The 15,284-nt window shown below is 34.7% G+C and overlaps 1 protein-coding gene across 1 annotated transcript in view; it reads left to right on the top strand.

Moving 5' to 3' along the window:
- Positions 1–14,735, top strand: part of LOC129231137 (BTB/POZ domain-containing protein kctd15-like) — a 50,987-nt gene extending 36,252 nt beyond the window's left edge. Inside the window, exons 2-3 of the mRNA XM_054865385.1 lie at positions 4,104–4,259; positions 14,045–14,735. Of these exons, the coding sequence (XP_054721360.1) occupies positions 4,104–4,259; positions 14,045–14,735 (847 nt within the window). The remainder of the gene's footprint in view (positions 1–4,103; positions 4,260–14,044) is intronic.
- Positions 14,736–15,284: the final 549 nt, after the last annotated feature.

Raw genomic sequence — 15,284 nt, 5'->3', positions numbered from 1 at the left:
GTTGCTAAGGCCAACCAGTATTTAAGAAGCTGAACAAAAAAGTCCAACGAAAGTGTGTCAGTAGGAAAAAGGTTTGCCTTCTATTGGCAGCTGCTGGAGGTTAGGGCATTCACGACACGTAAAGGCTAGAGAAACCTGTTCGCAACTCTCGCTCTCTCTCTCTCTCCCTTTCTAGCTTCCTCGGGGAAAAGAGATACCTTAATGAATATATTAAAAATCAAGTCTCGGGAATGCATGAAGATGAGAAGCAAGTGGATGAGGATGTTGAATTCGGACCATTAATCACAGGCCGCTTATTAATTTTGGAGACATCAAATAACAGTGGACGTTTCCGTTTCTTATTAAATTTTTTCTTTCATTTGCTTAGTACAAAGTTTTAACGAGATATTTTTTAATCTAGATATTAGAGATTCATTTGTCAGAGAAACGCACAAGGGCATTCGATACTGAAAGCTGAATTATACACATGGTTGATAACGTGAAATTTGAGTCAATATGGTCAACTATAGCGTAAGGGTGTATAGGTTATTATTTCTAGTGCAGCAGCTTATCAACTGCATCTAAAATCTTAGTAAGGGTGAGAGACAGGTCTAATAGAGTCTTTAGATAAAATAAAGGCTGTTTGGCTGTTTAAAGCCAAAGTCATTTAAAGGTAAGATAGTGCGACCAAGATATTGCATACGGACTATTAAGGACCATAAGTATCTAATGCTTAACAAGTCAAGTTACTGTCTTCCAGCAACGGCTTAGCAATTGCCTTAATTCATCTAGATACGCTGCCCAATTCTTTTTGTTACGCTGTACCCTTTCCATAGAATTTTTTATTCGAATCTGAAACCCAAAGCCTTATGATCTAACGATTACGTAACAAATCTCCCTGTGTAAAAGAACGGGAAAGGCAAAGTAAGTGCTTCACTTTGTAAATCACGTGTAATACCTATTGACGCTGCAATTGTTTACTTTCTTTCCAGCACAATTTACTGCAAAATTTTTCCTAACCTGTAAAATTGCTATTTTACAGTATAATTTACCTGAATTTGATCAGTGTGGTTGAATCAAACCGGAAAAGTTATTGTAACTCACATATTTTTGCAGCGACAGATATGTCATTTTTTCCTGAAAAAAACTTTTTGTAGATACCTACTTTTGCAGTCATAAGCTTCAGTTCATGTATATGTTGAGTAATTCTTCATTAAATCATAGCAGCTAACGCAAACGTGTATTAAAAGAGAGGAAAAAAAGAGCATACATAATGAAGACCGCGCGTATGTAGCTCATAAAATTTCTTAATTTATTGTTTAGGTACATTTTATCTGAGTCTGAGATCGATATTCTTAAATGGCAAGTAGTAAGATAATGTTTATTTTCACACTCAATAATTGAACATTGAACAATACGTGCTTAGCTCCTTGATATGCAATGACATCTCAAAGACGTCAGTCTACAAAAGCACTTGTAATGAATGACGTCTTGGAGTTGTCAAAAATTCTGTAGTCACGCATAAAATGAAGGCCATCTCCAAGACGTCCGTCTGTAATGGCACTTGAAATAAACAGCATCTCGGAAACATCCAAGTCTGCAATGGAGATAAATGACGTCTCGGAGGCATTAAGGTCTATAATGACATATGCATGCCATGAATTACGTCTCCCAGACATAAAAGTGGTCTTGTTAGTAGTATGTGAAAAAGTTTAAATTTGTTCGGGCAATACATTAAGCCGCAAGTGTTTAACCAGACTATTCGCGCTTTTGAATTAGTCCCTCTAGGTATCCGAAAACGCTTCCTTTATTAGTGCATTTTCTGATCTGAACTGGATTTCATCTCCTTTCACCGTCAGAAGCGTGAATCCCGCCCTTGATCTTTGTCACACCTTTGCAGCTTAGTCGTGTCTTGTCCTGACATCTGATTCCACTTTTGCTGAATAATTTCTTCTTCTTGTGGATGCCATCGAAAGGGGTTAGTCGAGCATCGTCGGGAGGGGGTGCACGAATTTTCTGTCGTTCCGGATTTGCAAGTTGACCTCTGACATCTCTTGAGACTCCCCTCCGCGGATCAGAGACTTATCGACCTCATCCTCCCGTCGACTGGTCGACCTCTATTTGCATGCGCTCCCCGTCCAGTCGAGCACCGTCGTGACCTAGCCCTCCCCTCTGCTCCACTTAGGCGAGGCTGGTTACCTTCGGCCTCAAGCCAGCCTCTAGGCTCTACATGCCTAGGCTCCCCTTTGCCATGCCCAAAGGGAGGGTCTCGAAGCCTCTCCCCTCTTTCTGAATAGCAATAGCAATCCGAGATGTCTGAGGTGTGCTCCTCCAGGTCACTTGGGACCTAATAATGTAAATCCTCGGAGGGAAATTAAGCATAATTAAATCAAAGGCCTTTAGGGAATGGTGAGCGTTCAGTTAGCGAAAATCTTCCAGGAATAATGGTTTTCGCTTCAAGTCGCTCTCGGACTGCGAAATAATAGTCATTGTTCCAGCCAAAACTGAGTCAAAATGTGGACTGCTAAAAATGTGAATATTTTATACAGGGTTATTCGTAATACCTCCCATGGTTTCGAAGCTCTGCAGTAGAGAAAATTAAGTCAAATACAGCCAAAAAAAAAAAAAAAAAAAAAACATTAGAGAGAATGGGAAAAACCATCCAAGTTTGTTTTGTATTATATATATATATATATATATATATATATATATATATTGCAGGTGTTCTTTGGACAAATCCTTGGGTACGGCATGCATCAATGTAATAGTTCAGTTCCTGGTACTCTCTGCAACGTTATTGACAGCACCTGTAGTCTATTCACGCAGTACTGCTAAATCACGCAACAAAAGGAGTGCGCAACCTTACTCCCAAAAGAAAAAAAAACAAGAGTAAAGCGTGCTGACAGTAACGTTGACAGTACCACGTTGAGGAGTGTGGCGGGAGCTGGCCGGGACCAGAGTTCCTCCATAGAACATTCATAAAAGATGAAAATAAAGCTTGAATTGTTCCTGTATCTTTTCATATGTTTTTTTTTTACTATGTTCGCCTTAGTTTTTTCACTATGGAGTTTCAAAATCCCGAAGGTCTATCCCCATGTCTATTGAATACATAATGCGACTGAATGCGAATATCCACACAAGATTTCTCCCATTGACTTCTAATATACAGTAAATACCGCTGAGAGACAGTGTTCGGAAATTTTTATTCTAATCGGAAATCAAGTCCCGTCGCTAATTAATATATTCTCTTGTTAAATCAAAAAGCCTTTCTTTCTGTCTAGTTTATCCTGTGTGGCCATAAGACTTACGTGATGTGTTATGTGCGAGATTTTCATTTCTTAATCTCAAATCGTTAATTTAAGAATAAGCCAATCAATTGGTTTTTAAGTTACCAGCACTTTAGTCAGAATTTGAGCTTATCATATGTACGAACAGTTTAAAATTCACTTACTCACCGCCTTGCGGAATATTCAGCTTGTAATTCATTGGCTATCAAACGTATTCCCCGTCATTATAAAACAATAAAATGCTCCCTCCCGGCCTCCTTCTAATATAATCTACCGAAACTTGCTTAAATCTGAAACAGTGAGAAAGTAGAGCTAGAAAGGAAAAACGTGGAATACTCATCTTGCTGTAAAAAAATCGTCAATCGGTTTGATTCTGATGTCCATGGCAGGCTATTCTGATAAGGCAGGAAATGTCAATGATTAGGAATACATTTGGGTTCAATTGCAGTATTCTTTATAGAGTAATCGTTGAATGCCACTGACCAGTGATTTTATTAGCAGTGGCAACTACTATTTCCTGCGAAACTTACAGTAAATCGTAAGGGTAGATGGATTAATGATGTCTGATGACTACAAAAGAAATATGATTACCAGTCAGAAAGCCATAAAATGATAACTTCCCTAATAATCAAGCTCCCAAAAATGAAAGACATTGGATCTTTGTGCAGTTGATCCATTTGCAAAACACTGCACTTTATTGACACTGCATAAATAACTTTCTATCAGGTTTATTTTTTCTTGTGTTTAAAATAAACATGGTTCATTGATATTATGATATTTTTATCAGTTCATTTATATCAGTGCGTTAATAGCAAACAACAACTTTTACTCTTTTAGAGCTCTGATGGATCAAAAGTTATTGATGTCCGATGCCAACTACAATCATAAAATTTCTGGTATTCCATGTGTTGCTGCTGCTTCAAGGTATACTGCGCCAGTGCACATTGATGTTGGTGGCTCCATTTATACATCATCCTTAGAGACGCTAACCAAGTAAGTACGTTGCATAAAAATTTGGTTTTGACTCGTCGCTGTAATTCGAATCGCTCAAGAATTATTGCTTGCATTGTCTGTTGATGCAATTTTCCCTCCTTGCAATGAAGCTTTCTGGAACCTCACTACGATCATGATTTAATTTACTTACTAGACATCAAAGTAAATCTGTTAAACAATTTTAATTTTTCCTATTAAATCAATGTAGAAATGCAATATGTTGTAGGGGATAGCTTAGTTGATTTGGTGCTGAGCTCGAAATCGGTGGGCACCGGGTTGAGAGCTAAAAGACAAATATACCCACTGATCCTTCCAGATTACGTGTTTGTTTTACCTGTGGATCCGAAAGTACCGTGGTAGGTTGCTACTATGAGTGCAGCGTTGTTGTAGACCTATCACCTCCCCTCCGGAACTATACCAAAATTTTGGAGGTGGTGCTGCCAGCTATTGAGTCAAAGACAGACTTACTTCCTGTATGGGTGCCACGCCGCCTTAGGAGACAAGCGAAAAGGGCTTAGATCACCCGATTGGCTTTAGCAAAAACACAAACTCGGGAACCGACTGATTATAAAAAGCCAATATTGCTTAGCAGGCCAGAAATATTATCCACCAACATAAGTAACTACTATTTTGAGAGAGCTAAGAGATCAGTGTCAAGCAATGAGCTTTTGTCCTGAATTTAATACATACAGTAAACGACCGCAGAAACTTTGAACATAGTTTAAGCAATTAAAGATAATAAACACATTTTTTTTAAAAAACGTAACTGGGGGAAAAATACTAAATTTTTAACACTAATATTTACAATAGTTTACTGTCTCGAAACTAACTTGCGGGTTGTTATCTGCGACAAACTCTTGCGTTGAAGTAAGAAACCTTCTATCCAATATTGCAAAATTTTACCGCAGCTTCAAGGATTTTATTTTGACATGAGTTTGAAAATAACATTCTCTCTCTAAACCGGAAGTTATTTTCTGCTAAAGAGAAACTCACGAGTAACTCGCGGTTATAAGTAAAAGAATACGACGAAATGCCGATGCAATATTAATTCTGGACTTATTTCACTGTAAAATAATATCTATTTAACTCTTAAATACGTAGTGTATTTTCGCTTCTTTTTTTTTCTAATTTCGTAATGGACTAACTATCGAGAAAAGTTCCTCGAAAAAGTATTACAGTCAAGTTTGGCCGGTAGAATTTGCAAGTTGCGTACTATGTTGCTTTGAGATTCACTGCATCATGAATAAACGAAATTATAAAACTAAATAGACGAACAAATCAAGATTATATTTTCGTATCAAGACTTTTTTTCCCTTTATTGACTGGTATTTTGCGTTGATTTCCATTTAACAGGCAGTTTTATATTTCAAAATAAAGAAATATTGAAATATGTAAATTTCCTTCAATATATAGTTCATACAATTACTTGTTTTCGTAATTTTTGTTCTTTGAATACAGGTCCTATCTTTTCTTTTGCGTAGATAAATTATTTCATTCATTAATTAGTTACACACCGCACTTGCTAACAAATATATTAGTTTCATTACACTACGTAATGATTTTCCATAATTTGATGTTTATTTTTGTCACTTGCTGTGTGAAAAAGTTTGAAGTGGTGGACATTCATGAAGTATCAACTTTCGAAAAATTCCTTGTATTTAAAAAATAATGATGTGTAAGCGTTCCACAAATTATTATTTTTCTAGTACATTTTCTTTATTTTTTGAAAAAGTTGATACCTAATATTATGATACATAATGGTGCCTTTATTCGAATATATCACAATTAAAAGCCTGAATTTACAAGTCACGGACTAAAGTTCAAATATATGCGTAAAAATGTCACACTCGTTCAAATGAATTGAGCAACAACTAACAAAATATAGTAAGCACTAGTCAACCCGTGCGGAACTCCGCACTGTACTTCGAATCGTTTCATAAGGCATTTCGCTCTTTAAAAATTTCAAAGAAAGAATATTATGAAGAAAAACCGAAAAAGGTAAACGGAAAATAGTAAGCGCACAGAGAAGGCATGTAATTTGAAAACATCAGAAACAAAACCTCGTTAAATACAACGTTGTGATAATTTGATCATAGCTCCCCTTTTGGTTTGTTCGTATTTTCAATGCAAATATAAATATCATTAAAAGTGTGGCTGAGTGACACGTGAAAAATCAGTAATTTTGCATGTGAAAAAACAGGTTGTGGCAAATACAGTCCTGCCCATGTGAGCATCAGACGGAAAAAAAAAAAGAAACATTAAAGAGATATTTAGTTTCACGGATTCGAACTGGCGCCATTCTGATTAACAGTACGACGCTCCAACAAACCTAGCAACTGTGCCTTCCTTTTCGAATGCTATTCATTGAAGGAATGGGTAATAAAACACAGTAAAAAAGTTTTTCGCCGAAAAAAATATAATAAGATTATGCGTCTATGTTTTTTCATTAGCCAGCATGATACGATTTAAAATTATTCGTAAAACATGGAGCTTGATTAAAGAATGAGGAAGATCTCACGTAGCGATTGAAACAAACATTCTAGAGAAGTAATAAATTCTGTTGAAAAAATAAGTGTTTTTATTTTTGAAAATTCAAAAATTTCCCATAGCAGGCTTCTTTAACCTGTACGGCTTAAAAACCCGCACTTGTTTTTCTCTTTATGGAACACTTAAAATTCAAAACCAAAACCAGTTGAACTGAGTCCGTTTTTTAAGTATAATTTTTCGAACGTAGACAATTTTTTTTTTCAGCGGAAAGCAGAGGAGTAGAAAATGATTTCTTACTAATGAAGTTGATAATAGTTTTAATGCTTTGAATCGTATTCGAATAAATAATTAAAGATTTACTGGTTGAAACTCGTAGTTTTAATTTGGCGTAGTATTTTTTCATTTGTACAAAAGTTCGAACACTGCTATTAGAAAAATTTACATTTCAGCATACAATGAAAATGTTTTTCTGCACATTATGTCGGACAGACTTAACTGGCCCGAAGTTCAGACAGTTTGTAGCCGAACGCTCTACCGGAAAAAAAAAAAAAAAAAAAAAAACCCACAGGTAAATTTAAATTTTTTTTCATGCCGAGAAGTGTTTTTACTTTTGAAAATTTTTACAATTTGTTATCGCAGGCTGTTTGAACCGTTATGACTTAGATGGCAGCACGTGTTCATCATTTAACAGCACGGTTAAAATACAAAATAATTTGAACTAAGTTCTTTTTTAAGCGTAGCTTTTCAAATGTGCTAAAAATGTGATACGCTATTTGTTTTTTTGCAAAAAGAAGAAAAATATACATATTACCCTTTAAATTGAGGTAGTATTTTTTTTTATTTGTACAAAGAATCAAAAACTCATTAGAAGAATCTATATTTCAACATACGATTTATTATTTTTTTACTGAACAAAAAACAATTCCAATGTAGTCTGAAATCTTAAACCTGATACTTATATTTTCGCTTACATTAAGCTTCAATTTTCTTCCCGGAGCCAAAGCTTTAAAAAAAAAAAAAAAAAAAAACCTAACAATTGAGTATTAATTTAGCTCCGTGTTGCATCAAGTTTCCATAACAGCTAGGCGCGTTTCTACCTTATGTACTCCTTATATTTGTTGTTCATATAATGCGCGATATTTTTCTAATTTTTTGATGCAGATTGTCTGGACGTGGGCCCGAACACGCATTCTCCTGGTTACCAGTCGAATACTCTGCCGATCAAGCTATTCAGCATTGCCGGTAACAGTGCAAGTTAAAGTTATAAATTTAACCGAAAACCTCATTCTGGTTCTTTAAAACAGGTTTTTTTTGCCCGAAAAAACAATTTTTAGACCGTGGGTCTATTTTTCGTCAGTAGCCTGCACGATAAGCTTTAAAATAAGGTTAAATCAAAGAAATTGATCAAGAATTGAGGAAAATCTCGCGTAGAAACCAAAAACAAGCTACAGAAATAATATATAAGGATTCGCCAATCCGTACTCTCACTTCATTTAAATCTCCATATACTTGCTCTAAATTAGTTCTCAAAATTGTAATCGGCGAATGGAAATTTAAATGATTCATCCCCTTTATGCAATTAAAATGCTAACATTTAAATGAAAACCAATTACTTTTACTGATATGCAAGTAACTCCTTACTACTTCAGTGGGCTGGCTCTTACTGTAAAAACAATCGAGGTTAGAATGCATTCGGAAAATTATAATTCCCTAATTCAAATTCAGTTCTGTGTATAATTGAAAAACGGCTCAGCGGCTTTAATCATCAAGATATAGAAACCCAATTCTTGCTTATAAATTTGTTTTAATCATGACGAATGAATTGTTGTTTTAATTTTCTTTCCCAAGATAAAAAGGAAAAGAAAATGCATTTAATAACTACGGGTTCGGCTGTTTTTTAATACAGTTGTGGGCGTTTGCACGAAACCATGGGTGCACAATCGCAGTTGATGGAACTATCCTTTTCTCTTTTATTGCTAGATAATAAACTCAATCTTTCCAAGCAGATATCTTTCATTCAGTCATAAAAGTGGGACACTGTATAAGTGTTCAACGTATGTGCTTGAATAACGCATCGCAATAAAAGGAAATATCATTGTGATTACCCGAATGAAAAGCTAGCTATTGCTCCTTCATGTGAGCATTTTGATATTGACGTAAGGAAAAAAAACAGTTTCAATACTTGATTTATAAGAATTCTCGTAAACTTTGTGACCTCTTACAGGCGGTATTAATTTAAATAGATGATATTACATAACAATGAAGTTATTTATCCTACATCAGCTTTTTTTTTCCCTTTTGAACTATACATATTTTCTGACATCTTAATCAATCGCAAGAAGATAAATTGATGTTACTATGAGTTTTGATGTTTCTTTGCGCGGATTCTGCCCCTCTTTTTTTAATCGGGAGAAGATATATTGATGTTATACTATGAGTTTCGATCAGGCTTGTCATTTGGGCGTTTAGGGGGGGGGGTCAATTCCCCTCCCCCCTCGATTTTAGAAACAATGCAATTGTTCATTTTTGTATGCATTGTTTTTTCCTATAAAATGCATTGAATGCATACCCTTAGCTCCCCCCACCCCAGAAAATTTTGCAATGACGGGCTTGATTTTGATGTTTATTTGCGGCTTCTGCTTCTCCCTATTAAAACGACGAAGATACATTGATGTTACTATGAGATAAGACGTTTTTTCACTGCTTCCGCGTCTCTTTTTTTTCCCTTAATCTATTTGTTTATTTTTATTTCCAAGAGCAAAAAAAAAAAAAAAAAAAAGCGACGGTTGAAAAAATACAACATGCACCACCAACTTATGTTGAAATCAAACGCACACACAAGATAGTTAACCCATGAAAACATTAATTTTGAAAAACTTTGTTGTTAAAAAATCTATGTAATTAATGTTACAAACAATCTAATGATGCAACTATTCCCAAAAAAAGAAAGTCATCGACATGAAATCAGTCTTACATATTTTCCAATCTTAACAAATATATTACTACGATCCAATTCAAGCGCTGCCTGATCGAATATTATTTTGTGAAGCTGCTAATAAATGTATAAGCAAATCTTACATTTCAGTATGCATGCTTAAAAATACAGCTGATTCCTGTTTCATTTTTATATTCTATGCAAGCAGATTGAATTTATGAATTGATTAAATGAAATTTTTTAAAAGATGAATAATTCAGTGTTTATCCATGAGCGCAACTGAGTGCATATCTTCAGAAGTACGTTGAAGCAATAAAAGCGTTATGTAAAGGCATTTTGAAAGAAATTATGCACCTGAACGATATTTGAGATATACACTCAAACCTGTTTTTGGGCGGTCTTTTTTTCTTTTTCTTTTTTTTTGTTCGGTATATTAAAATTTCAATCAGATTGGGACTCAATTGACGAAATTATTTGTAAAACGAGTGCGAGGTAGTATCTTCAAGTGCCGACAGGGGCACCCCGATGGGAAGTCACCGTGACCTCCCAAAAATTTCGTTATTCGGGAAATTTTGTGTGACTATTCGGCAAAATTATAACTTGTTTTATTTTGATTTCGTTTAAAGAAGCAATTACTAGTTGATTCGTAAGTTTTTGGGTTATTTTTTATGCGAGACTTTTTTTATGCGGTCCCTATCTACCGCATTAAAAAAAAAGTTTTTAAACTGTGTTGCGAAAACATTTTATAGCTACTCGTGAAGTTTCAAACATTTTTTTAAAACCATTTTTTTTATGAAGTTCCTTCTGGGAAGATGAATTTATCAGCCCCAATACGAAAAGTAAAATTCCTATGATTTCACGAGCGCTCTACAGTAAAAAAAGAAAAAAGCAAATTAGTAACTTAAGAGATTTTTTTTTTTTTTTTTGTAAAAGCAAATACTGAAAAAACAAACTGCTGAAGGAAAACATAACTATTACATATGGCAGTTTAAAATATATTTTTATGGCACAGGAAAAAATGATTTAAAAAAAAAAAACTAACTTTGGTAATGTCACTAGACATCGTTAGAAGTTCTAGCATTTGGTACATGACATTTAAAATATTTTTTATTGATATGTGTAATTGTTAAGAAAAACTCGTGTTTTAGCTACTTTTGTGATTTTTAATGATTAATAACTGGACTAATAAAACAAAAAAAATTCAATCATTTTTCAGTCATTAAGCTTTTGTTCTTAATGAGGATAGGAAAATTCCATCTCATTCCAAATTTATAATTTAGACAAAAATTTAAATGTTCAGAAGTTTTAAAGCATTAAGTGCAGTTACTACAGAGTAAAGAGATGCTTGACTATATTTTTACATGCCAATATATCTTTTACAAATAAAGAAATAAATATGAAGAAACTCAACACAGCAACACAAAACCTTTTATTTCACAAAGAATTCGTTCCAGAGTTACTAGTTTATGATACCTGGCGAGATTTTTGAAGCAAAATGTCCTTTTCTTGCACTTAAATAAATGCTGCAGTAAATTTTGATTCCAGGCATTTAATACCATGTTTAGTAAAGCAGTACGAATAGTTAGGCAAGTTTTTTTTTTTTTTTTTTTTTTTTTTTTTGTGAACATAATTTTCGAAAAAATATTCACAAAAGATAAAGATTTTAACAAAAGTTGACGCTCTAGCGCAAATGTAAATCAAAAGAAGTATAACTTATTTACTTAGTTAAGGTTTTACTCTTATACTTACTTATTTATATATTCTTGTAACTTTTACGAGTTTTGACTGTATGTGGGACTTTTGTAGGATAACCAGTTTTATATTTTCGTAAGAAAACTTTCTAATAATGTCCCAAAACTTTTCATAATACCTAAAATTATGACTACTAACGTTTGCTGGATTCATATCATAATTTGGGACACTTGAATTTCTCTGGTTCATTTATTGCTTATTAAGTGCCAACTACTAGTTCAAGGTCAGCTAGAGCTTGACCATGGAGAGAAGACAGATGAACTAGAAGCGGAAACAGAACATTTCATCGTGTAACGGGTAGAATAAGTGAGAATGCGCAAGCTGTTGTTCTTAGTGACCGCGTGATCTCGCTAATCTTGCCCATTACAAAATGAAATGGTCCATTTCCGTTTCCAGTTCATCCACCGTCTCTTTGCTGTCAAGCAATACTACTGTCTACTGTTATCAATTACTCTGCCGTGGGTAGGTAAACGACAGCATCTGCAGAAATGAGTTTTCGAGATATTTGAAGAAAAGTGTGCTAGATTCAATACTTACAATCGAGAAATGTTGGAATTAGACGGTTTTTTTTTTTTTTTTTTGTGCCTATCTTTCAGTGGAAACCGAATAAGCAAGCTTGTACAATAAAGCTAACGTACAACAGATGACAAAAATGCAAAAAAAAAAATGAAAAATTTGCAGTTACGGCCTTTGCCTGTCCATGGCAGTGCTGGAGTTTTTGGTGACTCATTCAACTTGATTTTGTTCGATTCGATCGAATTCTATCTACCAGTATCGTAGCGATACATTTCCTTCTGGGTAGGAAAAGGAAATTCCTGGTTGAGCGATTGGTTTGATCGTATTCGATTCGATCGAATTCTGTCAGAGTTGAATGAACCCCTTAGCTTAGCTCTCTACAAAATTCTGAATGCTTTAGATTTTCGGTGTGGTGAAAAGATGGATTGACCAAAGCACTCAATAAGAATTTCCTATAGTAAGCCACGGTCAAGTTCAAAAGCACAAGTACGATTCTCCACAAGGCTCCATGACATAAGTGAAATAACTTACTGTTGTCATATAACTTCAATTCTATCTGAATGTCTAAATCTATATTTCCTCGCAGCTCAAATTTACTAGACTAACCCTTTTTAATTTACAAAGAGAGTAGTGTCGAGTTTGGGCAATGGTACCCCGAAGCAACTAGGAAGTGAATCCCCGTGATCGATTGTGTTTGTTATGGCGCCGCTGTCACAACCTCTTTTGAACCTTGACTCAAGAGGCTGAACAAATTGGACAGATAGCAACTGAAATTGCGCAAATGCACAACGTGATGGCCAGAATTTCCAGAGAAAAACGAGTTATTACGTCCTTTCAAAAGTTCTAGATGAGGGCGAATTCATTTTAACAGTTACTCCCGTTTCAAAAAGGATTGCAGCAGTTATTCATTCAAAGATAGTCTCTTTTTTTTTCTGTATAGACATTACTTATTGATTTTTTCCGTTCTATTTCTTGACAAGGCATATTCCAGATTTCAGAGTCTTTCTCAAGTTATTGACTAACTTAATCAATAACTTGATTAATATAACTTAAGTCAATAACTTTATCAATAACTTAGTTAATAACTATATTATAAGTTAGTCAATATAGGCATATTGACTAACTTAGAATATAATTTAAAAAGTGAATAAAAAGTTTGATGAGTTATTTTAACTTTATATGTTAACAGTTAAACTAGGAGGAAATGAAGACTGCAATCTATTCGTAATTTCATACTAAAATACATAATATAAGCAAGTATAAAAAGGCCAGTCCACGGAAAACGGTCATTTTGTACCGCACTTAACGCCTCATACATTGCATTAAAAATGATGCTTTAAAATATTAATGAACAAATATTTTCTGCTTAACAAATTACAAACTTATGTGTGATTTCTTAAGCAAAAAATTTCTTCATTACCTTTGAAAATTATTACCTTTTATTGAAATATATAAACCGTCACGTGTGGGACAAAGGGTTGATTTTTTCGTGGAATGGCTTAAAAATTAAGCAGTTAAATATGTAAAAGTGTGTGATTAAAATAGTTATGTTCTATTTTAATCACCTTTTGTGGTAATTACAATGAACGTAATTCATCTATTACAGTTCCATTTATATTTTAATTCAATTTTTAGCATTTTACTTTTTTTTTTTTTTTTTTTTGTTTTTGTTTTGTTTTGTTCTAAAGCGTAACAAAAATAAGAATTAGTTTAAAATGGCGAATCCAAGGATGGGATTCGGGAAAAAATCCCCCCTTCCCCAAAACACAAAAATTATTCTTTTTTGATCATAGAAAAAAGTTACCATATCCCCCCCCCCCCCCCTTTAAAGTGTTTCCTGGCTACGCTACTGTCAATCAGGGTATAATTAGAGATAATAGAAGGGGCAGGGATCTATTAGATAAATGCAGAAAACGAACAACTATCAGGCACTGATTGACGCATGGGCCTGCTGATTTTTTTTTTGAATTTGATGAATCATGCAATAAATATTGAAATTTTAATACGAAAAAAAGGGGAAGAGGCTTTCAGAAGTAAAACAGAAAAATAAAACTTTTCGTAAATGCATAGCATTCATTCTCATTTTTATTTACAGGCACCCTGATTCGCGTCTGGCAAGGATGTTCAATGGCAGCATACCAATCGTCTTGGACAGTCTAAAGCAGCACTACTTCATCGACCGTGATGGTAAAATGTTCCGGCACATACTGAATTTCATGCGCACCAACAACCTTTCTTTACCAGATGATTTTAACGAACTGGACTTGCTCTACGAAGAAGCTCGTTTTTATGACATTCCTGCCATGGTAAGGCAAATCGAACAATTACGACGCGAAAGAAGCAAAAGGAAAGCAGAAACCATTTGCTCCTCTAGTTCCCAATCGAGGAATGGTCAAAAATACGAAAATCAAAACAACATGCACAACGAGTGCAGTAGCAGCCCTGGCTACGATGAACGTTGTCCAGGAGAATTCCAGTGTCTTGCTCTGAATGTCAGTCCAGACTTAGGTGAAAGGATTGTTATAAGTGGTGATCGAGCATTAGTGGAAGAAGTGTTCCCTGAAATTGGGCAACCACTGATGGACGCTAGAAGTAGCGTGGCATGGAATCAAGACTCTAAGCATGTGATTCGTTTCCCTCTCAATGGTTACTGCAAACTAAACTCTTTGCAAACCATCGTCAGACTCTTGAATGGTGGTTTTAGAATTTTGGCGTCCAATGGTGGCGGAGTGGAAGGACAGCAATTCAGTGAATACCTATTTGTGCGAAAGTATGCACCTTTATGAGACTAATATCTTTTAAACAATTCCGAACGCTGTGATTTCATCTTCTTGTTTTCGAGACTCTAATCATTGTGCATGGGAAATCATTATGATCTCCTTGTCAAGATGCAAGTATCTTTTTTGTATTTTGGGATGTGTGCTAGGCTTCCGTAGTTTCAGGTGCCAATATATAAAATGTAAATTATATCTACATTGTTATTGGAAGAAGTATTGTTAGTTATAAATGTTGATTGGATATAAGGCTATATGTACAATATGGTAATCAAAATGTGCTTAAAGTGAAGGACTGCATTTTACATTAATCACTTCTGCTCATTTTGAGTTCGAATTGTATGATGATCCCAAAATGAAATTGACGCGTCCTCAAAACACTTCGTGCGCTCTGAATTTCGAAGCTGTGCGTGATATAACATTAACAACTAGTGTATTGACAATTTTCGATTTAGAGCCCATGCTTCTACTATGTGTATTTAATACAGCTCTAAAGCCTTAATTGTCGAAATGCTAGGGGTAGAATAAATATAATACCAACACCACTTATCAGTTTTCCCC

The sequence above is a fragment of the Uloborus diversus genome, chromosome 10, assembly GCF_026930045.1.
Source record: "Uloborus diversus isolate 005 chromosome 10, Udiv.v.3.1, whole genome shotgun sequence".
Lineage (NCBI taxonomy): Eukaryota > Metazoa > Arthropoda > Arachnida > Araneae > Uloboridae > Uloborus > Uloborus diversus.
Note: the sequence above shows the minus strand (reverse complement) of the source record. Positions and strands in the feature narration are given on the sequence as shown.